Source organism: Cydia pomonella, chromosome 20 (assembly GCF_033807575.1).
Source record: "Cydia pomonella isolate Wapato2018A chromosome 20, ilCydPomo1, whole genome shotgun sequence".
Lineage (NCBI taxonomy): Eukaryota > Metazoa > Arthropoda > Insecta > Lepidoptera > Tortricidae > Cydia > Cydia pomonella.
This window is the reverse complement of record NC_084722.1, coordinates 12,497,073-12,520,971: the sequence shown is the minus strand read 5'-3', so window position 1 is coordinate 12,520,971 and position 23,899 is coordinate 12,497,073. Positions and strand designations below refer to the sequence as shown.

Genomic DNA, 23,899 nt, shown 5'->3' with positions numbered 1-23,899 from the left:
GGATTTGTCTATACCATCCTATTACTGGTGCCTATTCCATTATAGGGGTGTTTACAATAACATCAAATTTCATGTTTATTTTCAAAGGACTTTTGGACTTATAATCCAATTTAATTGTTTTAGTATGAAGGTAATTACTGGAATTAGATATATTATAACGAACGAAATAAATAGAATGCAAATTCGTAGTCACATAATCTTAATTTCAAATTGGGCTAAAAGTGTTTCGGAAATTCACAACAATTAATATTCAATGAATTAATTACATTAAGTAAGAGTTCGTTCATGTGAAACTCAAGTAATTTATTTATTAGCTACGCGATTTTAAACTATCTTTACACGAAAGCTTGAATCTTCATGTGCTTTTAATTCTTCAGATAGATAGGTAGTGGATAGGATATATTAGGTACCTACAATAAAATCATCTAAAAGTGAAGTTACACGTAGCATTATATGAAATCGCATCAATATCTGTTCAGTATTTCGTTAGAAGAATGCTAATGAAAACGCAATTATAATGGAAAATGATCTTGCTCGGGCCCGACGGCGGTGCCGATGTCGTCTGCGATCGTAGAAAACTTTGTTTACGGATCACTTATGGGACCACTTTGGTCTTGCAAATCGATTTGCGTATTTTAAATTAAGTATCATTGATAGCGATTATTTGGTTGGTTGGTTGGTTGGTGGTTGGGTTTGAGCCTCGATCGAGACAGTGAATTTATATGTTTTGTTACTTAATTTACAATATTACGTAATGTACGTTTACTTTACTTTTTATGATCCGATAAAATAGCCTAATCGTACACAATATTAACATGTATGTATGCAAATACCGCACCTATGAGGACGTAGGCATTCGCGTGTGAATGTGTATGTTATCAACCAATACACGGTTTATCAGAGTTCAGTGTTGTTCAAGACGTCGCACGAAAAACAGGTAAGTTTGTTTCTTTAGTGAAATAAAACGTTGAAAAATTACATATCGCGGATAAAAGGGGCCAATAGTAAAAATAAATAATTTCGTTTTTTAAAAACCTTTAAAAATTGTTGTCCTTAGTTCATTGTGGGAATGAAGATATTGAAAATTTGATTTGAAGAGATGGTATCGCAGGTACACAAGTCATATGATTATGGCTTTAAAATAAATATGCGGTGCTGTCTAGCAAAATGTGAACCCTTTATTAATAATATGGAATTATATTTCTTTTTTTTTTTACATTGAACCCTGTGAATATGTAACATAACTTTCTGTTTTTTTTCTTCATTAAATAGGAAATTAAGAGCCCTTAATCCTTGGAGCGTTGTCCGATTTCACGAAATAACGCTCGATAGATGGCGTTGGCGCTCGGTACGCGAGCGCCGGCAACGCGACGCGCGTTTCAATGCAGACTAGAATAATCTTGATAGTTTTCAATATAATTTCAAGCAACATTAATTTTAGTGTTATATGATATCATATGGGCACTCTTTATTTTATTTTATATGCACAGTAGTTTTTTTTATGTACACTACTACTAAGTGTACAGACTACAGAGTGTACTATAACCCTTGCTCTTTATTCTGTCTCTTTCACACCAATGGAAAATGAAGAAGTTAGTAAATGACTCCAGGTATAAATAAAGTAAATAAAGTAGTATCGTTGTCGTATCGTAAACGATTGGCATGTTGGCCACACACTTGCTTGGTGCCTAGCCAAAATACCAATCGTTTGCGTATATTAGTGCGATAGAGAGACAGTAGTGTTTCGTTGTCGTATCGTAAACGATTGGCATGTTGGCTACGCACCCATGATACCTAGCCAAGAAGCCAATCGATAGCGTATATTAGTGCGATAGAGAGACAGATGGTGTTTCCTTGTCGTATCGTAAACGTTTGGCATGTTGTCTACGCACCCATGCTGCCCAGCCAAGATGCCAATCGTTTGTGCATATTAGTAGGAGAGAGAGACAGATAGTGTTTCGTTGTCGTATCGATTGGCATGGTGGCTACGCACCCATGCTGCCTAGTCAAGATGCCAATCGTTTGCGCACATTAGTGCTATAGAGTTTCAGTGTTATTTGAAATCACGTTAGGGTTTGTATTATTATTTATGACCCGAATGAAGTCCATCCAGGTTCTTATGACGAAGTCAGGAGTTGGTCACCAGAACTCCTAATCTACTCATTATAATTCCATCGTGCTTGGGCTCAAAATATTTGCCCTGACGAACACCATCGATCTAGATGAGGTCCAGGGTCTCATGACGGAGTCAGGAGTTGGTCACCAGAACTCCCCAGAACTCCTAATCTACTCATCATAACTCCATCGAGTTTGGGCTCAATAGATTTACCCTGATGAGCACCATCAATCTAGATGAAGTCCAGGGTCTCATGATGGAGTCAGGAGTAGGTCACTAGAACTCCTAATCTACTCATTATAATTCCATCGTATTTGGGCTCAATAGATTTGCCCTGACGAGTACCATCGATCTAAATGAAGTCCAGGGTCTCATGATGGAGTCAGGAGTTGGTCACCAGAACTCCTAATCTACTCATTATAATTCCATCGTGTTTGGGCTCAAAAGATTTGCCCTGACGAGTAACATCGATCTAGATGAAGTCCAGGGTCTCATGATGGAGTCAGGAGTTGGTCACCATAATTCCTAATCTACTCATCATAACTCCATCGTGTTTGGGCTCAATAGATTTGCCCTCACGAGCACCATCAATCTAGATGATGTTCAGGGTCTCATGATGGAGTCAGGAGTTGGTCACTAGAACTCCTAATCTACTCATTATAATTCCATCGTGTTTGGGCTCAAAAGATTTGCCCTGACGAGTACCATGGATCTAGACGAAGTCCAGGGGCTCATGATGGAGTCAGGACAAGCACCATCAAATTACCATTATGATGAATAGATTAGGAGTTCTGGTGACCAACTCCTGAGTCCATCATGAGACCCTCGACTTAATCTAGATCGATGGTACTCGTCAGGGCAAATCTTTTGAGCCCAAACACGATGGAGTTATGATGAATAGACTAGAAGTTCTGGTGACCAACTCCTGAGTCCATCATGAGACCCTGGACCTGATCTAGATTGATGGTGCTCGTCAGGGCAACTCTATTGAGCCCAAACACGATGGAGTTATGACGAGTAGATTAGGAGTTCTGGTGACCAACTCCTGACTCCATCATGAGACCCTGGACCTCATCTAGGTCGATGGTGCTCGTCATGGCAAATCTCATGAGCCCAAACACGTTGGAATTATAATGAGTAGATTAGGTATTCTAGTGACCAACTCCTGACTCCATCATGAGACCCTGGACTTTATCTAGATTGATGATGCTCGTCAGGGCAAATCTATTGAGCCCAAACACGATGAGGTTATGATGAGTAGTTTAGGAGTTCTGGTGACCAACTTCTGACTCCATCATGAGACCCTGGACCTCATCTAGATCGATGGTGTTCATCAGGGCAAATCTATTGAGCCCAAACACGATGGAGTTATGATGAGTAGATTAGGAGTTCTAATGACCAACTCCTGACTCCATCATAAGACCCTGGACCACATCTAGATCGATGGTGTTCGTCAGGGCAAATCTATTGAGCCCAAACACGATGGAGTTATGATGAGTAGATTAGGAGTTTTAATGACCAACTCCTGACTCAATCATAAGACCCTGGACCTCATCTAGATCGATGGTGTTCGTCAGGGCAAATCTATTGAGCCCAAACACGATGGAGTTATGATGAGTAGATTAGGAGTTCTAATGACCAACTCCTGACTCAATCATGAGACCCTGGACCTCATCTAGATTGATGGTGCTCGTCAGGGCAACTCTATTGAGCCCAAACACGATGAGGTTATGATGAGTAGATTAGGAGTTCTGGTGACCAACTCCTGACTCCATCATGAGACCCTGGGCCTCATCTAGATCTATGGTGCTCGTCAGGGCAAATCTTTTGAGCCCAAACATGATGGAATTATAATGAGTAGATTAGGAGTTCTAGTGACCAACTCCTGACTCCATCATGAGACCCTGGACTTTATCTAGATTGATGGTGCTCGTCAGGGCAAATCTATTGAGCCCAAACACGATGGCGTTATGATAAGTAGATTAAGAGTCCTGGTGACCAACTCCTGACTCCATCATGAGACCCTGGACCTCATCTAGATCGATGGTGTTCGTCAGGGCAAATCTTTTGAGCCCAAACACGATGGGATTATAATGAGTAGATTAGGAGTTATGGTGACCAACTCCTGACTCCATCATGAGAACTTGGACTTCATCCGGGACAAAATTAATAATGCAAATGCAAACCCTAACGTAATTTCAAGTAAAAATGCGTTTTTCAGAAAATCGCAGCCAAATAACACTAGACCCTACTCATAGTGTTGTGTTCCTGCCGGTGAGTAAGGTTGCCAGAGCTCAACGAGGGGCGGGAGGGGGTTAGAGTCGGCAACGCGCATGTAACTCCTCTGGAGTTGCAGGCGTACATAGGCTACGGATACTGCTTACCATCAGGCGGGCCGTAAGCTTGTTTGCCACCGACGTAGTATAAAAAAAAGGACCACTGAAAATCCATCAATAAGCGAGAGTCTGTTAAGCATAGTGTAAAAAATGAACTTTTATTAAGATTTTCTAATCGCAGTATATAGCACTTCTCGGAACTCCGTAGCTGATTACGATCGCAACGAATGCCTGACAATCGAGCACAGGTCCGTCCTCTAAGCGCGCTCCGCGCGGACTGAGAGCGGGGCGTCGCTGCTGCGTGATTTATACGTGTTTTAAAAAAATATAAATTTACGGCAATGTAGGTCCCATAGTTATGATTTTTTTTTTATAGGTTAACATAAAGTTACAGTTTGCTATAATATTATTTTTAAAGCAAAATATGCGTACAATTTGCGGAAAAAAAATACAATAAAACCCTGTTTTCGCCAAAAAATGAAGAAAACTCGGAAGGTATTTTATCAGTTTTTTCAAATGAATCTTCGATTGTTAATCATTCCAGCCCCTCGTACGAGATATGTTGAATCAAATTGTAGTCATTCATGTACCAAATGATTCTTGTTTACAGCAAAATTGAGAACCGAAACGCCATATCTCACTGCAAAATTTGGAAAAGACTTCCAAAAAAACTCATTAAAAAAGAGGTTTAAAAGAGAAAATGAAAATTTGAACTGTTGGAGCCGCTAGTTTAGGAAACGATTATATAAGTACGTTACCAGTTTTTGAATAAATACTAATAGTTACGTCGTAATCTTGAATGAAAAAGGAAGCATTTTACAAAATACGCTCGTCTGTAGGAATAAGGACTCTTAACGAATAGAGCTGATTGCTAATCGTTCTTGCTAGATTTAAAATTATTTTGTACCGTGACCCGGTACTATTGAGTTTTTAACCTACAGTAGTGTGCAATATAATAGCAGTTTATATATACTAGAGTAGATTGAGTTAATAATTTTTTTACTAACTAAAGTTACAGCTAAAAAAGTTAAAGTTAGCTAAAGAGACAGTCATGGTTTGTCGGCAGCATTCATTCTCAAGGAAGCAAACAAACAAACCAAGTAATTAGTCAAAAATCAACTAAAAGTCCGAATAATTCATTACACACATATAAATAGTACATTCTGCGAGAAAGATCGTCTTAGAAAAGTAAAGATTCTTTTATTCCAATTTACTATTTAGGCAATGTTTACAGTCTACGCTTTTCCAATACGAATGTTGTTTTGGTTACACAGTCACCTAAGCGGCTTTATCTTTTAAGTATGTATATTATTATTATTCTTTATAATTATTTATAACATAATATTGTCCGGAAACAGTAGATTTTAATTAATTTACAGCTAATTTTGAATTAATGTAAAGTAATGAAGAAAAAATTAAATTATAATTCAAATATGATTGATAAATTATGGTTCTCTTTAGTTTCATTTCTTATTTGTCTTGAGCTTCATTTGTTTTAATTCGGTTTTAGATAACCATGTCTCTGGTAGCGCGCGCTTTCGAGTCGAGCAAGATCGTGCCCGATGTCATCCCCACGGCACCCACGGCAAACATCGGGGTAAGTTTTAATCTTTAATAATATCTAGCTATTGGTAAGAGCGTGCGACTTATAATCCGGAGGTCGCGGGTTCAAACCCCGGCTCGTACCAATGAGTTTCTCGGAACTTATGTACGAAATATCGAAATCATTTAGGTACCAGTCTCTTTTCGGTGAAGGAAAACATCGTGAGGAAACCGAACTAATCCCAATATGGCCTAATTTACCCTCTGGGTTGGAAAATCAGATCGCAGTTGCTTTCGTAAACATTAGTGCCTAATACGCCAATTCTTGGGATTAGTTGCCTAGCAGGCTGATAAGACGTGGCAAAATACTGACAACGCGAGGAAGATGATGATGATGCTGCTCATGTAAATGTGCTTGATGTAAAGTTAAGATTTACCTACCTAATAGTTAATTATTAAAACCATAAAATGACCAAAGGCACTCCGAATGTAACGATGTAGTCCTTCTGTATGTAATGTAGCTAATTCTGCAAGTTTGCACCAACTTAGCAAGCTATACCTAAAGTGTGTTAGCGCCACCATAAATGGCAAATTACTATTGAAATGTGACTTTTTTCTACTATTCTTATTCGTCGATAATGACTGCCAGTGAGTTCAAAATCAACTTCACAAGAAGCGCGGTGCGCGAGGCCCGGCGCCCTTGTTTAAGTAGTGTTCTTAGGAATATTCATACAATACTATGCAAATGTTTTTTTTATTCTGACTTCTGGGAAAGATCTACTAACCAATATTTAATTTGGTGTTTACTACTGTCTTAGAAAACATACCTAATATTGGAGCTTTTAGACGGTCTCTATCCGTCTTAAGGCTAATTGGACGAATCAACCTTTTGACTGACCAGTTTTAAGTGTCACTTGCGTTACTCAAAATGTCTCTGGAGTTACCAAGACATCGGGCTTCTAATATACATTCCTAGTTTCTGTTTATAAGGTTTACCAGTTGGAGCCTTGAATGTTTTAACACACACCATATGTTGAAATATAGTAAAGCCATTATTTAAAGGTGAAATTTTAAATCGATGTTTTAAAGTTTTGGGATTTGTCTCGGTCAAAAATTTGATTCGCCCAATTGTGATCATGGTCATAGATGATTTTAATGATATTTTGAGCTGTTTTGTATAGTGAGTCTTTTCATTGAGGATTACATTATCTGAGCTTAAGTAAGTAGATATGTACGTGTACGTCAGAATTTCCCGACAGACACGATTATCTTAATGATTATTATGATGAATTAAAACTATAAATAAAATAATTTTATCTGATTACGATTATACCATCAAAATTGATTGATTAACATTCCAATTATTATATTTCATAACTCCTTATCGTTAACGCATAACATAACGAAAATAAGAATATGTAATCGCTTACACAGACAAATAATTAAGTAGGTACAGTCGTCATCAGATATATCGAAGCGGCTGTGAGGTGCTCAAAAATATCTGAACATACACTCTAGCGCCTATACAATAGAGGCGTGTTCAGATATTTGTGGGCACTTTGGCCGCATCGATACATCTGATGGTGACTGTACCCACCTATTGCAATCTCTGGTATGAACTACTCTTTTAAAGTACTTAAGTATTTAGAGTCTGTCATAAGCTATTTCCGTCAGTAGACAAAAGCGGCTAAGTAATGTAGGCGCGAACGGTTATCGTCCCATAGACAATTTGAAACTCGCGCGTTTTTCTACTGACAAACTTATTTGACCGGTTATATATTTTAATATTTGTTAAACATTGTCATAATAAGTGCTTGTTTATTGCGTAACTTGTATTGTTTTTTTTAAGTTAGCTATTTATAAGTTGTCTTTAAGTGAAATTTCTGCAATTTCTTAGACAATAAAGATTCTTTAAACCGAATATTAAAATGTGTTTAGGTGTGTGTGTGCCTACACTGTATTTAAAAAAGTAAACGATACTATGATTTCCATATTAGTTTAGGTAAGGTAAGTGCATTTTGTAAGCGTGACGATGACGCACTGATATATGTTTATATATGAAGCTTCGAACCCATAAGAAGGGTTCTTAATTACCTACTTATATAGGCTTCAGTAATAATAATAATGACCGAGCGAATAAATCAGCACTTCGACACAACTCGGTCGACATCGGAAATTATACTTTTCACTCCCTTTTACATGTTAACGACATGATTTGGTACAATTTGGACATTTTAAAATTATGCACGCGTTTTACCAGTCACTTATTTAGTAAATTATGGACATGTACCTACTATCCGTTACAGAACTCTTTCGAGTTTAAGAAATTGTAAATAAAAGGTAAAAAGCAATTACTGTCGTTAGGTACTCGACTTTTCATTTAGTCATAAAGTAGGTGCTTTAAAAGTACCGATATTTTAATATCTTTATTGGAAGACTATAGAAGATGTGGCCTTTAAAAAAACAATTAAAATATCCTTAGGTAGGAATTTTACCCCATTAATAAGTAAAGAAATAGTTATAATCAATTCAATTCAATTTATTAAAAACATAATTTAACATCATATCAAGACAGAGGCAAGATCCACGACGCAGGTTTCGTCAATATAAGTATAGGTATACGTAAACAAGCAAAAGCCATCCACAACACGCTTCATCATCGTATTATGCACCTGTCCTACAAAATGTATATCCACAACACGTTTCGTCAACAGCCTACCTAGTATCTATAATCCTATATAATAAAAAACAGTAAACAAATAGAATCCTACCCCCCACTTTAATTTTCACCCAGCTCAAAAGTGCCAAAAATACTGGCGGCATTGCCTCGCTGAATATTGACCGTGTATGCGATAACGGTGTCCGTCTGGCGGCTATGAGATAAGTGGCAAGTTGCTGTGGCATGTGCCAAAATATCGGGAACTCAAAATACATGGTAATACCCCGTTTTCAATAATACTTTTAGAAGGTACTTATTAAATTACTTGACCGTCACTGGAAGCTTTATAATTGAGATAGCATATCTGTTTCCGTCGAATTATCACCAGTCTAGTGCTTTATTTGACTTCGTTTTCTGGCGACAGTGGCGACACCTGGCGGACCGCGCCATTTTTACACCAGGTAATAAAAGATGTCCGGTGAACGCTTTGTAATTGGCGTTCAGTTTCCCGTCGAAGCAACAAGTGCGCAGCGAGTCAGGCTCACTGACCCTGCGACCGTTACAATTTAAAGATAAAATCGTTATGCGTGATTACTAAAATCGATACGTTGTATAATAAATTAGTGTTTTTAAATATAAAAAAGTGATCACGTAAGTACCTGATTTCTAATATTTGCACAATAAGTATGTGGTCATATATTTAACAGTTTTTCTGTTCTGACCACTACCTACATATTAAATTATTGTGCCAAATAAATAACCAGTATGTTATAGTGTTTTATTTGCAGATGTTTCTATCCGATTGTATTTTTTTTGTAAGAAATTATACAATCGAGAGCAATGTCGCACAAACGAGCTAGGAGTAGAAGTTCATCCAGCAGCAGCTCAAGCAGCAACACAAGCGTTCGCGCCGCCACCGTCATAAGAAAAGTAAGCGATCTCGGCGCTCCGCGCGCTTAATGGATAAATTATTCAAGGAAATGGGTGAGCTTCGCAAACATATTGCAGCTGGCAATGACAACACTATTAGCCACGATACTAATTTTTTTGAAAATAATCGTTGCCTAGAAAATTCAAATGTTGCCTTCCCTGATAACGAGTCAATTCTGTCAGAGGTTAGCGGTGAACTATATGAAGTTAATAATGTGAATGATGCTCCGTGCCCCGACGCTGAGAGTCAAGATGCAAATTTGAATTTGCCGTTCACTTTTGATATTGAAACGAAATTAAAGGAACCATCGGTACCTAAGACTCCAGAAAATTTTCTGAAAATGCTTCTTGACGTTCAGCGCTTGGGAAGCGCAGCATGGTCTGAGGTTAGGTACTCTGAGACCCAAAAACTTTACAATCATACTCCAGGTTTCGTAGACCTGGAAACAAACGAAGAGGTAAAAATGTATGATACCTTACGCCATCTAGCTTATGCTGATAAATCATATGCAGCTATTACCTACTGCATTTTGAAACAAAAACAGGCGATTCAAGATAGTATTCGTAGTCTTTTGTCGTGGGCTAAAAGTATGAATTTTTCTTATGACGAATTAAATTGTAAAGTTGATGAGCTTTTCCAAAAAGGCGATTTACAAAAAATTTCGTCTGATCTTTTACAATTAGTTTGTGGTCACCGCGCCGAAGCTATTGAAATGCGCAGAGAGGCCATTACAAGCCAAATTAAAGAACCACTTATCAAGGCATTAGTAAACAAAATCCCCCCTTCCACATCTAATATTTTTGATGCTGATACTTTTACATCGGCTCTTGAAAAGGCTGGAGGTGTTCGAAAAACTTTTTGGCCTCTTAAACAAAATGCTTTAAGCAAGGCAAATCAGCCTAATAGCCGCCCCTCGCGGGGGCAAGGCATACGAAAATCTACAATTCCATCGCGTGGAATTCAGTGCAATGCGAGCCCAGGGTACTTTCCCTCGCAAAATATGCATATGCAAACCTGTAACAACGCACCCTCGCGGGGTGTATGTCATTGTCAAAATTGTCAACAACCGAATTACCCATGGGTAACTCAACCTTCAAATAATCATCCCGCTTACCACACAAGTGGAAGAGGGTCGTTTCAGAATCGAGGCTCGCGGCCCGATCGTGGAGGTACCAGAGGTCGAGGAAATGCCGGTAGAGGGTACAAAGGTACCCAGAAACGGCAGAAACCATGACTCGGAACCGTTTCAAGCAGGCCGATTAGCGCACTTCCTCACACAATGGAAGAAAATGGGAGCACCAGAAATAGCATTAAAGTTAATCCGAGGGTATCGCATACCATTCCTTGCAAAACCTCCTCTGGTGTATCCCAATTTAAAATCGGGCCCCTTTCACACTCCTGTGTCAAAGGAAATGACTTCAATCGTGCACAAAATGAAAGCTCAAGGTGTTCTAAGTGTAGCACAACCGTCACCAAGCTTCATCTCTCCTCTTTTCCTTGTGCCAAAACCGGACGGATCAGCTCGACCAATTTTCAACTTGAAAGCGCTAAACAACTATATACTGGCCGAACCGTTTCACCTCATAAACATGCATCGGATTCCCGACTTCCTCCAACCAAACGACTGGATGTGCAAGGTCGATATATGCCAAGCTTATTTTCACGTGAAAGTAGCCGAGGCACACAGACGCTTCCTGCGCCTAGTTTACAACGGAGAATTGCTAGAAGTGACGTGCTTGCCGTTCGGGCTAAGCACATCTCCGAAAACGTTCTCAATACTAACAAATTGGGTAGCTCAAACCTTGCGGCAACAATGGAACGTCAGAATTATTGTTTACCTGGACGATTTTCTGATTGTCAATCAAAATGCAGCCATATTACAAGATCATGTAAAAATAACTATTCGAACGCTTATAAGTCTCGGATGGAAAGTGAATTTCGAAAAATCAATTCTGTATCCACAAAAAAGTATAGTTTACTTAGGGATACTTTGGCGAACTTGGGACAACTTAAAATCCTTACCAAAAGAAAAAGTAACCTCATTACGTCGAAAACTAGAAGAGGTTCTTATTCAAGGAAAACTGACCTTGAAAAACACTCAGAGAATAGTAGGGTCTCTGAATTTCGCCAGTTTTGTCGTTCCAAGGGGTCGGCTCAATCATCGACGACTTCTAATGTTTCTAAACTCCCTGCCAGACCCATCGACCACGTCATTCCCGATACCGCAAAGTGTGGCGATCGAACTAAATTGGTGGGTACAAAATTGCCAGGCATCAACAGTTTTACATCGCCCTCCCCCCACCAATTTTCTAACAACCGATGCATCGGACCAAGCCTGGGGGGCGCAGTTGAACGACCTAGCTCTTTCGGGAGCTTGGTCACGAGAAGAACAGAACCTTCATTGCAATCAGAAGGAAATGTTAGCCATCCTTCATGTTCTTCAAGGTTACGCTCACCTGTTGCATCACAGTTCGATGCTTATACAATGCGACAACAGGACGGCCGTAGCCCATCTAAGGAAAGAAGGGGGATCGAAATCGTTAGCCCTGGTAAACATAACCCATCAGATTTTAGATCTTCTAGATCAAAATCAAATACACTTCAGCGTACACTATCTACCGGGCAAATACAATTGTCAAGCCGATCACTTATCGCGTCGTCGTCTACCGCCGGAATGGCACTTATTACCGGCTTGCGTAGAGACAGTTTTTGCGAAATGGGGAATACCGGTGGTGGATCTATTCGCCTCGGCAACAGCCCATGTGGTACACAATTATGTATCCCGAGACCTGAGAGACCCACAAGCGATGTACCACGACGCATTCAGTTCTCCGTGGAACTACCCACTCGCGTGGGTGTTCCCACCACCTTTTCTGATGCCCAAAGTCCTGTCTCACTTGAACCAATCGACCGGGATATTTCTGGTAGTGGTGCCTCGCTGGGAGAAAGTGTTCTGGCGGGCAGATCTCAAAGCCCGAGCGCTAGCGGCGCCACTTACTCTGAGGAACCTGCGGAAGAATCTAGTCGACACGTCGACAGGCCTACCACCTCCCCAAGTCGAGGAAATGATTCTCGAGGTTTGGAAGTGTGGGGGTGGTCTGAGGCCCTAGAGTCATGGAGCTCAGATCAATTATCATTGCTTAAAAATTCATGGAGAAAATCGACTTTAAGAACTTACAAAACAGCTTGGCAACGTTGGATTTCTTGGGCAGAAACAAAAAATATAAACCCAAAAAATCCGACAGGAGCTCAACTAGCACAGTTTTTATCAGATTTACATTTAATAAATAAATTATCTTATAATACAATACTTTTACACAAGTCAGTCGTTTCTACATTGTGTAACACTGAAACATCAAGTTGTTTGAGTTCACATGTTCTGGTGAAACACATTCTTAAGTCGATTTCCTTAACATGTCCTAAAACGGCTAAACCCCCAGTTTGGGATGTTGATCAACTGATAAATTTTTTATCCGATTATACAGTAGATCAGAACAATGCTTTCCAAACAACGCGTCATACGGCCACTTTATTACTTCTTTGCTCTGGTAGGCGCATACACGATTTAACCTTGCTTACGATTGACCATGACAAGTGTATAAGATCAGATGAATGTATCATTTTTTGGCCCCAGTTCGGCTCAAAAACAGACTCTAGTAATTACAGGCAGTCCGGTTGGAAACTATTAGCAAATACCAGTAATAGTAAGCTAGATCCCCTTTTTTGGATAGAACGAACTATATCACTTCTTAATGACAGACGTAATACTGCTAAATCATTTAATTTGTTCATGACACTTAAGGGTCGTTCGAAACCGGCCTCACGGACGGTCATTGCAAATTGGATAAAAACTTTATTTAAAGAAGCAAACATAGCAGCTGCTCCAGGTAGTATTAGATCAGCTGTAGCTTCAAAAAGTTGGTGGGAAAATCATTCCCTAGATGACATTATGGCGCGTGGCAACTGGCAATCAGCTAACACGTTCCAACGATTTTATAGGAGAGAGGTAGCAAGAACAAGTACTTCTTCTACAAATGTTACAAAGTTGTTTAATCCTGTATAGGTATTATGATAATTGATTTATATAATATAGTAAAGTTGATTTCTCAGGCACTGTGCCTGATGTAATTATTGTACCTAATCATTCAGGCAACATTGTACAATATAAAATATAAGTACATAAATAAATTATAGTAAGTAACTCTACATAAATCATTAAATGATATTACTAAGTGTACAATTAATTATATGTTTAAAGAATAAAATAATTGAAATCGATATTTGAGTATTTTAATTAATCATTAATTCAGATACTAATCAATCACATTGGCGCTATATTACATTAAAATTAATCTAATAAGGGGCGACACCAGGCGATAACAAACAGGTCTCAATTATAAAGCTTCCAGTGACGGTCAAGTAATTTAATAGCAGCGTTTTACCTGAAATAAAACGCATATTAAAATACTTACCTCACTGGAAGCTTTCATTTCATTTCTGCCTGGTGAAATTGAGCCAATGACAAAGCGTTCACCGGACATCTTTTATTACCTGGTGTAAAAATGGCGCGGTCCGCCAGGTGTCGCCACTGTCGCCAGAAAACGAAGTCAAATAAAGCACTAGACTGGTGATAATTCGACGGAAACAGATATGCTATCTCAATTATAAAGCTTCCAGTGAGGTAAGTATTTTAATATGCGTTTTATTTCAGGTAAAACGCTGCTATTTAAGAGTAATATGTATTCATAATGTATAATTTCACAAACGCAAAATCAAAAATTAGCTGTTTTGTTTCATACATTTTGGCTCTGACCTTGACATTTTCTATGGGAGAATAATTTTTTTTCGCGATTTCGGGGATGGTCTCATAGTAAAATTTGATGACCTATATATTCACCCCGCAAATTTGTAGGTGACTAAATAAAACCTCTTTAGTATTAGGCATTTTTTGTAAACCGTCCAATAGCTGAAACTGAAATTGAAGCATTGATTCGACGATTTTTGTTTGCGTTAAATAATTAAAAGTAACGGATAAATATAATAACAACGTTTTTTGTTTTGGTTATCACGGATGCGGTTATCTAAAAGCCGATAAACGCAGTGATGTATGTAAATACATACTAAATATATAGATACTCAAGACGGTCATAAGGAAACATCTAAGAGCTTTTCGCGACTCCACAGACGAAAACTTACTTCAGTTATTGACCGACAATTCACATTTAGTTGTCTGAATAACGTGAATACGAATTACGACTTCACTGTTCGTCCAGAAACAGGCTTTGAATTGAACCGGCTCTTATTTATATAAGTATAAGAGCGTTTACACATTCCCCCATCCGATAACGAATGTAGAATCCTACATCCACGTAGTCTGGACGCGGGACGCCGTCTTTAGCGGTCAGCGGTCACACATACTACAACAAACAATATGCCTACACATACGCACCCAAACTATTATTTATTAAAATGAAAGATAACAAGACGTGCAAATAGAAACCAGTACTTGTTATTTCTAAAAGTTAACAAAAGGTGTACAATGTCATCGACTAAATCTATCAATTTGTCATTTTTTCGATAAAATCGATAACGGCCTCTTAGTACCTAAATACACACAATATGTCTTACATTTTACTTCCATCCGACATCCGATATCGGATCGGGCAATTTGAAAATGCTCTAAGGGTCGTTAATTATGTAGGTGTCAGTGATGATAATTGCAATAATGAGCGAACCCATAAATTAATAATTCGACAGAACTCGGCCGACATCGGAAATTACACTTCTCACTCCCATTTACTACTTATATGTTAACGAGTTGATTTGGTACAATTTTTGGTGGCTGTCCGTGACAGGGTGAATTTAAGAATTTGGGAATAAAAGACAAGACCAGTGTAAGACTTACTGTCAACGTTAATTGGCGCGAAATTCAAATATTCTATGGGAACACGACCCATCGCGCCTAAATTTTTTTTTAATTTGCCGCCTTTTATTGACGGAAATGGCTTGCCAAACGGAAATGGCTTAAAAACCATTCTTATCCTAAAATATGATAATAAAAAACAACTTCCTGTAAACATCAAACAAGACGATACTTTTTGTTAGTCAACAGATGTCAAAATTGTATGAATATTTGATCTCATGAAAGTTTTTGCTGCGTTGAGCTCAATCTTAGCTTACCTAACGGGGGCAACCCCGTTTTGCACCAACACCAACCCAATATTTATTAGGTTGTTTTTCTGTGGACATCTGCCACGTATTCTACTTTTCTGTGCATATACCTATTCATAGAATTGGCATTATATAAACGAGCAAATAAGAATAACGCTCTTTTGTTTTGGTTTTACGGATGCGGTTATCTTCAAGCCGATAAACGTACAGGAGATTGTCTTTTATGATATAGGTAATGCTACGAGTATACCTACCTACTTAAAACGGTCGTAAGGAAACATTTCAGAGCAATTCGCGATTCCTCTGACCGACTGTCTCAGTTATTGGCCTTCAACTCACATTGATTAAGTATTTGTCTGATAGGTAGCTATTTTATTTCATTAATTGTTTAGTAAGTATTCACCTATCTACCGAAAACACAGGTCGCGGGTTGTATTTTCGAAAATCATCATTACCTTGATACCAGGGCCGATTTGGGTGAAATTGCGCTTATTATAGAATTGAAACTCTTGTTATCTACCTTTTATCGGACATTAACGAAAAAATACCGATAAAAAACCAACAAAGAGGTATGTTATGGTAGACATTGTTCTGTCTACCTAACTAGGCCCCAGGCACCTACAATATAACGGATCAGCAACGCAAAGGTACCTCAATCACCTAAGTATACATATGTGCAGAAGTGGGATCCCTTTCTTTCGCATAATTATCGAAAGTCATAATGTAATGATAGTCATATTATCATTACTTAGTCATAACTCTGAAACCGTTAACTTTTTCTTTTTCTTTATCCTATAGATAGGTTAGGTTAGATTAGGTTTGTTTTATGGTTGCCGTAGGAGGCCAGGTCGGCGTCTAAGGGCATACGCAGCCCGAATGATGCCGCCTTAACGGGAACCTGCGGGTGATGGGCCGGGAGTTCCATCACTCGCCTAAAGAGGTTCCAAGCTGGAAGGCCCTCAAGTGTTCCGAGGCGTCTTCAGCGGAGTAGGCTGCTGCACCAGCCACAAAAGTCGAGCTCGTAATGGCAACGCCGACGGGGTATCGGAAGTCTACAATCGCGTTCCCGAAACCCCGTCCACAAAGCGCGCGGTGGAACACCCCAGGGGGTTTAGTCCGTGGGAGTCGGACATATCCACTCGGCAGTGGGATCCATAACGGATTCCCCCAGGGTCAAAAAAAAAAAAAAGACGTGTGGCACTCGGGGACTGCCGCGGTAAAGCTATTGCATAGCATTTTGTATCAACTTATGCAATTATAATTATTTATTTATTTTATTTATGCAGTATTTCTTTTTCTTTGATATTAATTCAAGTTACACTTTTTGAGCGTGGTGACCGATAAGAAAACAAATTTTTCTTTTATTAAATAAATAAAAAGTTAATATTGTTTAAAATATTTTTATTATTTTACAATACATGTGGGTTTTATTATCTTACAGTAGCTGTTGGTTATTCAGGAATATTTATCATTGAAACTATAGGTTTATGATAACTGAAATAAGAAACATAAGTTTGCGACTTAATATCCTCTAAATACCTAGAAAATACCGCGTCAATGGTGGTCCCATATTTTGTTGTGGACTCTTGTGGATCATTATTCATTTTCAAATTCAATGTTTTTGATAGAAAAGTTGTCAACCGCTTTGATTTTTTATCAGCGAAGTTAATGTTGAAATCGCCAGCCAAGATAAGTGGAAATTTATTACCATTTGTACCAAGTATTTTCGACCCTTCTTCAGTGTACTCTAGTAAAGTGCGATGAATAAAATGCTCCACCTCGTCCAATTTGGATTCGGAGAAATGTAAATTGCTACCATAACTATTTGTAGGCCATTTCTAAGTTTGCATAAGCACGCACAAATATCTCCAACAACTGAGCGCCTAACATTAACATCGCTAACGTGTGCAATATTTATTTCAATATTCGGAGTCATAATATTAGTAATATCGTCTTTATTTTGGTAAATAGATACCCCACCTTTTGAAACAGTATCTCGTTTGAACTGAACAATACAATTAAAATTAGGTATTTCAATCGGATTATCATGCGTCATGCAAGTTTCGGTAAGAAGTAACACATTTGTTTGTCTCGTAACTGAATCTTGTAAATCGTATTTATGACTATTTAGACTTTGGCAGTTGAAATGGTTCTTGAATTGAAGTTTGTAAATGATGAATTATAGTCATAAGAATATCTCTTTGTTGATCATTGGCCATCCAGGAAGTATTGTCGTCAGATTTAGTGGAACTCGGTAAGTACTTCAGTTCATGGCGCTTGATACCCAGTTCAAGCAAGACGGAAGTGGCATGTTTTCACCTTAACAACCGGTCTGCAAACTACCAGCCGAATGTATTTTTCAATGGAAATCTGTTGAAGCACAACCCGTACCCGAAGTACCTTGGAGTGGCGTTGGATAGGACGTTGACCTACAAAGAACATCTCCATAAAGTAGCTTTAAAGGTTGCCTCGCGAAACAATATCCTCCACAAACTCTGCGGCACTACTTGGGGTGCATCCGCTGATTGCCTACGTACGTCGGCTACGACCCTGGTCTTCTCGGCTGCCGAATATTGTGCTCCAGTATGGCTAGAAAGCGCACATGTTCAGAAAGTGGACACTAAGCTGAATGAAGCTATGCGATGTGTATCGGGTACATTTAAATCAACGCCACTTCATTGGCTCCCGGTGCTCAGCCATATTGCTCCGCCGCATCTACGGAGACTGCAAGCGCTAACTACAAGGGGGTGCTCAACCATTTTTTTTTTCTTTATTGGGGAAAAAAACAGACATAGGCAGATGATACAGAAAAGAGGATATTGGTTTTTACATTATAAGTGCAACCTACATCCTGAGACAATTCCCACTAGGATTTATAAACTAATGATTTATAAGTGGCATTGAGCTATAAAATGTTAGTAAGTTAGTATTGTATGAAATCCAAATAAAAATTGCCTGTCCATTTTAGACTGTTATCCCTAAATCAGTTTAAGCATAAACTATTGATTTTTTTAAATTGATAATCGTTTTTACACAATTTATGAATTTTTGCTATACAATTTTAATGCTTATGATTTGACATAATTTGACATACATTTTATTACATTCGTTTAAAACGTACGAACATACAACTTTAAGCTCTATTGCTTACAAGAAAGGTGTGCGAAAAGATGCATTGTTACGTATGTGGATGTCACAGTTCGCTTAACTCACGACAGATGGCCGATCACACACGATGACAGATCCGTGCCCGTCGGAGTGGGGAGCGTGAGGTTTTTTCGTTACGGAATTTCTGGATTCGGGCTTTTAACAAGAGTTGCATTTTAAAATAAGAATAAGAGCAATCTTGCTTCGTAACGTGATCGTAAGGGCCTTTCTCCAGCAAGTGGGTAGTTACTTACTCTCATTTGACACGATCATTAACAGTTTGATCTTGTAATTTTTGTCGACAGTGTAATCGCTACGCAATTTTGAATTGCTGTTGTTATTTTCTGTTTATGTTGGGTGGGGTAAAAGGAACACTTGTATGGAATAGTTACAGAGGTACTGTACCTTTTGCCTTTTGTCCCAAATTCCCAAAGAAAATCCTACTATAATATTTATTATAATATTAATAAAATAAAATCTCCTAAAGGGTTGCAATTTACTTATACCAGTTAACCGGTTATACCAAAATCAAAAAGGGGGACGAAGAAGCTTAGTGACTTCAAAGTAGTGTATGGTTAAACATATAGGTAATTTAAATTGTAACATTTGTAACACATATAAATCCCGTAAACAAACAATTCATTAATTCATACGTGGAAGAAGTCGCGGACCGACCATAGTAAACTATAATCCTCTTACCATTTTGCATACTTAATCAATTGTATATACCTACTTCTTTCTGCTCCTGTGTTTTACTTACCCCAACCTAACCTTATGTATTTCTTACCAGTTGAAATACCCGAGCGGCGTGGAAGCCGCACAAGGCAACGAGCTGGCCCCCACCCAGGTGAAGGACCAGCCCACAGTCACCTACGAGGCTGATGCCGACGCCTTCTACACACTCGTCTTCACTGGTAAGATATGCATAGGTAATAAAAATATGCGTTTTTTTAGTTGCGTAATCTCTTAGGGCCATATCTCACCGGGACACCACGGCGGCACAACTAGTCGCCGGCCACTAACAAAATGTACCTACATACTTAATACAGCTCTGGAGGGTAATCGCACCTAGTGTCCGCCTGGTCGCGCAACCAAGTCCCGTCTCGGTGACCCTAAGTGGCCCATTCTAGGTAACTTCAGACTTACCTACGAGCAGTAGGTATTTAATACCTACGTATTGTCTTCGGCAAAAAGTTTAATCTAAATCCAAACTTTAAACATCTAAAGGTCATTACTGTCAGTAAAATGTCTTCAAAGCTAATAGTTTTCTGCACGATATTGCGATCGACCGTGACAATAATGTGTGAGAAAAGACGTCGCAACGTCCGATGTAAGTTTAGATATACATGAGGTCATTTAGAGGGAAACAATCATTGTGTCGGTTGCGTGTTCCTATGGATCGCATCATTGGTAATAACTTTGGTAACTCTTCATCTTATGGTAACTTTGATGATTGCGTCAATTTATTATTTGATATTTTGACCGGATTAGTACATCATTAAAAGTATTATTAAAGCGTTATTAGTTTGAAATGTTATTATTAAGATGTCTCATAACGAGCCTACTACAACACCTACCTATCTATTTCTATCTAAGGGGCATGGCACACTACGTCCGATTTGAACGTTGCTCTGAAGTTTGTGCGAGGCAACGCTATCATCATTTCCTAGCCGTTTTCGGCCACAGTGACTGCGTTTTACCACCGAGAGCGAGGCCGGTGCGCTCTCAGGTGACGGATATGGCCAATTTTTGCAGCGAATGTGCGACCACCACTCGCTGCAGGTCAACACCTTTCCGACATAACTGTAGAGTATGGCCACAGGTGGTCTGGCCTTTCAACTCGTCGCGCCTACCGTCCAGTTCTGTGCACCGCCTAGCTTCAAACTGACGCGTCCTGCGTCTGCAGCTGTACAATATGCCTCCAACGTGGACGGTCACTGGCTAGGCTCTTCCATTTCGTTGGCTCTATCTATATGAGCTCTCTTATCTAATATAGGTATGCCGCTTCAACACATCTTTGAACCGCAAGAACTGGCCGGAACGGAACCGAGACAACGCTATATGCGTAGCGACATCCCGCTCGCACGTCGACGTGCGAATCGGAGGCAGTGTGCCATGCCCCTAACAGGGGTCCTAGCCGAGATGACAACCGTTAATAGAAAACGCCACGCGACTTTCGTGGCATCGGTCATCGCGATACATTTTTTCTATTCGTTTTGCGCTTATCGATGAACGATAGGTAGTCATCTTGTCAAGCATTCTACCTGGATAATGGAGTTATTTCAAGTTATTTTCTGTGCCTACAGTGGGTAACCAGTTTCTTTACTTAAAATAGGGAGAATACAAGTATGTACAGTTACCTGTACCTTTGTTTTTCAGACCCCGACAACTACGACGGCCCAGAGCCCGTGTACCGCGAATGGCACCACTGGCTAGTTGGAAACATCCCCGGCAACAACGTTGCCGCCGGCGAGGTGCTTTCTGGATACATCGGCTCCGGCCCCCCGGAGGGCACTGGCATTCATCGCTACGTGTACATCTTGTACAAGCAGCCTGGGAAGCTGACCTTCGATGAGCCCCGACTGACCAACAAGTATGTTATACATTATTCTATTTATTTTGACACAAATTTTACAAGTAATAATATTCTATAAAGTTAGGCTAGATTTTAAAGTCCGGAATAAGTAGTAAAGAGTCTCTAAATAGTTGGACGCCTGCCTGACAAATTGTTAATAGCAAAGGGTTTTATTGTAAATTCATATCTCATATCAATGTCATCAACATTACTCTTTGTGGCGAGTCCTAACTCCAATTCTACTAAGGACCGCAGGCGTTAGATTTCTTAGGTCTATAAAACACTCACTTCACGCCCCTAACGGCCACTTGCACCAATCACTAACCCGGGGTTGACCGATTAAACCAGTACAATTTGGCACTGGGTTAAGACGTTTAACCGGTTATCCCCGGGTTAGTGGGATGGTCCTACGGTGCCCTTTTACTGGGCTCATATCAATGCAATATTTCAAATCGGATTTTTCATCTTGTTTCGATTCGACTCGGTCTACCCTATAACTCGTATAAGGGCTATAAGCCAGAGATAGAGTACCTAGGCGACAAATGTCCCACGGCACGTGTCGCCAGCGATGTCGGGTGAAGTGTTGGTTCGACATGTCTGGCGACATAGCAACATAAGGCGCGTGTCGTGGAACATTTTTTCGCCTACTCTGTCCCTGGCTTAAAATATTAGTTACTCGTTGTAAGAAAAGTACCTACAGTCAGCGATAAAAGCCCCGTGCACGTTGGAGGGTCTGCCAACTTGTGGCCTACACCGGAAACTTCAACTTGACATTATCAATTTGACCGCCAAAGACATCATATGACGCGCGCGGCTACAGCCCAATATCAACCTTCATGCGTACCGATAAGGTTCACGATTACGCGCCGCGTGCGATAGGCGTGGCGTTCAAAAGATTAAACTTTACGCCAAAGCAGGTGCTGCCCCCTAAAGAGCACACGCGCTCCCTTGCGCATTGTAGGTTCTGCCATGCGCCACTACGCCTATAAACATAGGCGCCTATAATTCATGCACGATTGCTCCTTATCAAAAATGATATTATTGACAAAAATACTTATTTGTATACGAACTTACCCCACAGATCAATCGACGGCCGCGCCGCGTTCTCTACCAAGAAGTTCGCCGAGAAGTACAACCTGGGCGCGCCGGTCGCTGGCAACTTCTACCGCGCTCAGTTCGACGACTACGTCCCGCTGCTATATAAGAGCTTGGGAGTCTAGTTTATTTATCTTGCTACATTATTGCTAATAAACCCACCTACCATTAAACACTTGTCTCATTATTATCACCAAACCGCCTTACCCACCTATCGAACTCGTTCAACAAGTATCCTTACCGCGAGTTCGACACTGACATATTAGCTAGCGATTGCGTAAACTACCTAACTCATAGTGCATCTCCCTCGTATTGACATTAGTGCAAGCGAGATGCACTAAGTTGACGCAGTTGCTAGCGTTAAGGCCGCGTAAAACTCATGGTGAGGGTAAAGATATTTGCCGAAAAGTATTAACCTCGACGTGTAAATACTAAGGCGTTCTAACGTTATATATATTTTTTTATTAGGAAAAGGTAAGCATTTGACCACAATCTCACCTGATGGTAAGTGCAGATGCAGTCTAGGATGGAACATGCTTACCTAAAAGATGTCTATTCACTCTCGATTTAAAAAGATCCAAATTATAGTGGACTTGGAATAGATTTATTCCGCTGCTCTACAAGAGCCTGGAATGGGAGTCTAATTTATATTTTTTCTCGTTATATTATTGCTAATAACCCCTTTTAAAATTTCGTTTGACGCTCTCTCTCCTCTTTTACTCTAGTTGATGCTGTTGATGTTGGCGCATGGGTAACTTTGATTTTGATATATATGTCATGGACCAAGTGATTAATGTGGGCATTATATATAATGCCCGGGCATTATGAATAATGGCAAGCTATATCGGGCCAAGTGATAAATTATTACCTGAACTTCATTATTTATCACATTGTCTGGTCATTATGAATATTGCTACATGGTCGTTGGGCAATTTGATAATAAAGATACATTGGATGAGGTGTGAGGAGGAAAACAAACGCGTGAAACGTTGACCAACCAGAGACGGTGATAGCAACGTGCGGACGCGGACGGATCTTATTTTTGTAATTCAGTTTCGAATTATAGTAAAAACCTACTTCTTTTTTTTACTTCCCTTTCTGGGGGATTTGAGGTGGCCATTTCTGGCCCTTTTTGGCGGCGCTCTAACAATCGCTTGGAGACTCAGCGTCTCCTAGCAGGAGAGTCCTGGCAAGTAAGTCTTATAGATCCCCAGCTTTGTTCGTATGGGGAATGGCTGCTGTGGAGCAGTAGACGAAGCAGGGTACGCACAGTTATAGCCGGTCTCACTAACTCCTCCGTGTGTTGCTCCGTTGTGATGCCCCTGTG

General features: G+C 39.7%; 1 protein-coding gene across 2 annotated transcripts; it reads left to right on the top strand.

The window, feature by feature from the left end:
- The first annotated feature begins 664 nt into the window (after positions 1-664).
- Positions 665-22,745, top strand: LOC133529024 (protein D3-like). 2 transcript variants are annotated; one of them, XM_061866610.1, is made up of 5 exons: positions 665-937; positions 5,963-6,049; positions 19,693-19,816; positions 21,282-21,495; positions 22,559-22,745. In XM_061866610.1, the coding sequence occupies exons 2-5, from the start codon at positions 5,969-5,971 to the stop codon at positions 22,695-22,697; spliced, it is 558 nt and encodes a 185-aa protein (XP_061722594.1). In that variant the 5' UTR covers positions 665-937; positions 5,963-5,968; the 3' UTR covers positions 22,698-22,745. The 2 variants fall into 2 exon arrangements, with proteins under 2 accessions (XP_061722594.1, XP_061722593.1); XM_061866609.1 differs by lacking the exon at positions 665-937 and adding an exon at positions 1,085-1,111.
- Positions 22,746-23,899: the final 1,154 nt, after the last annotated feature.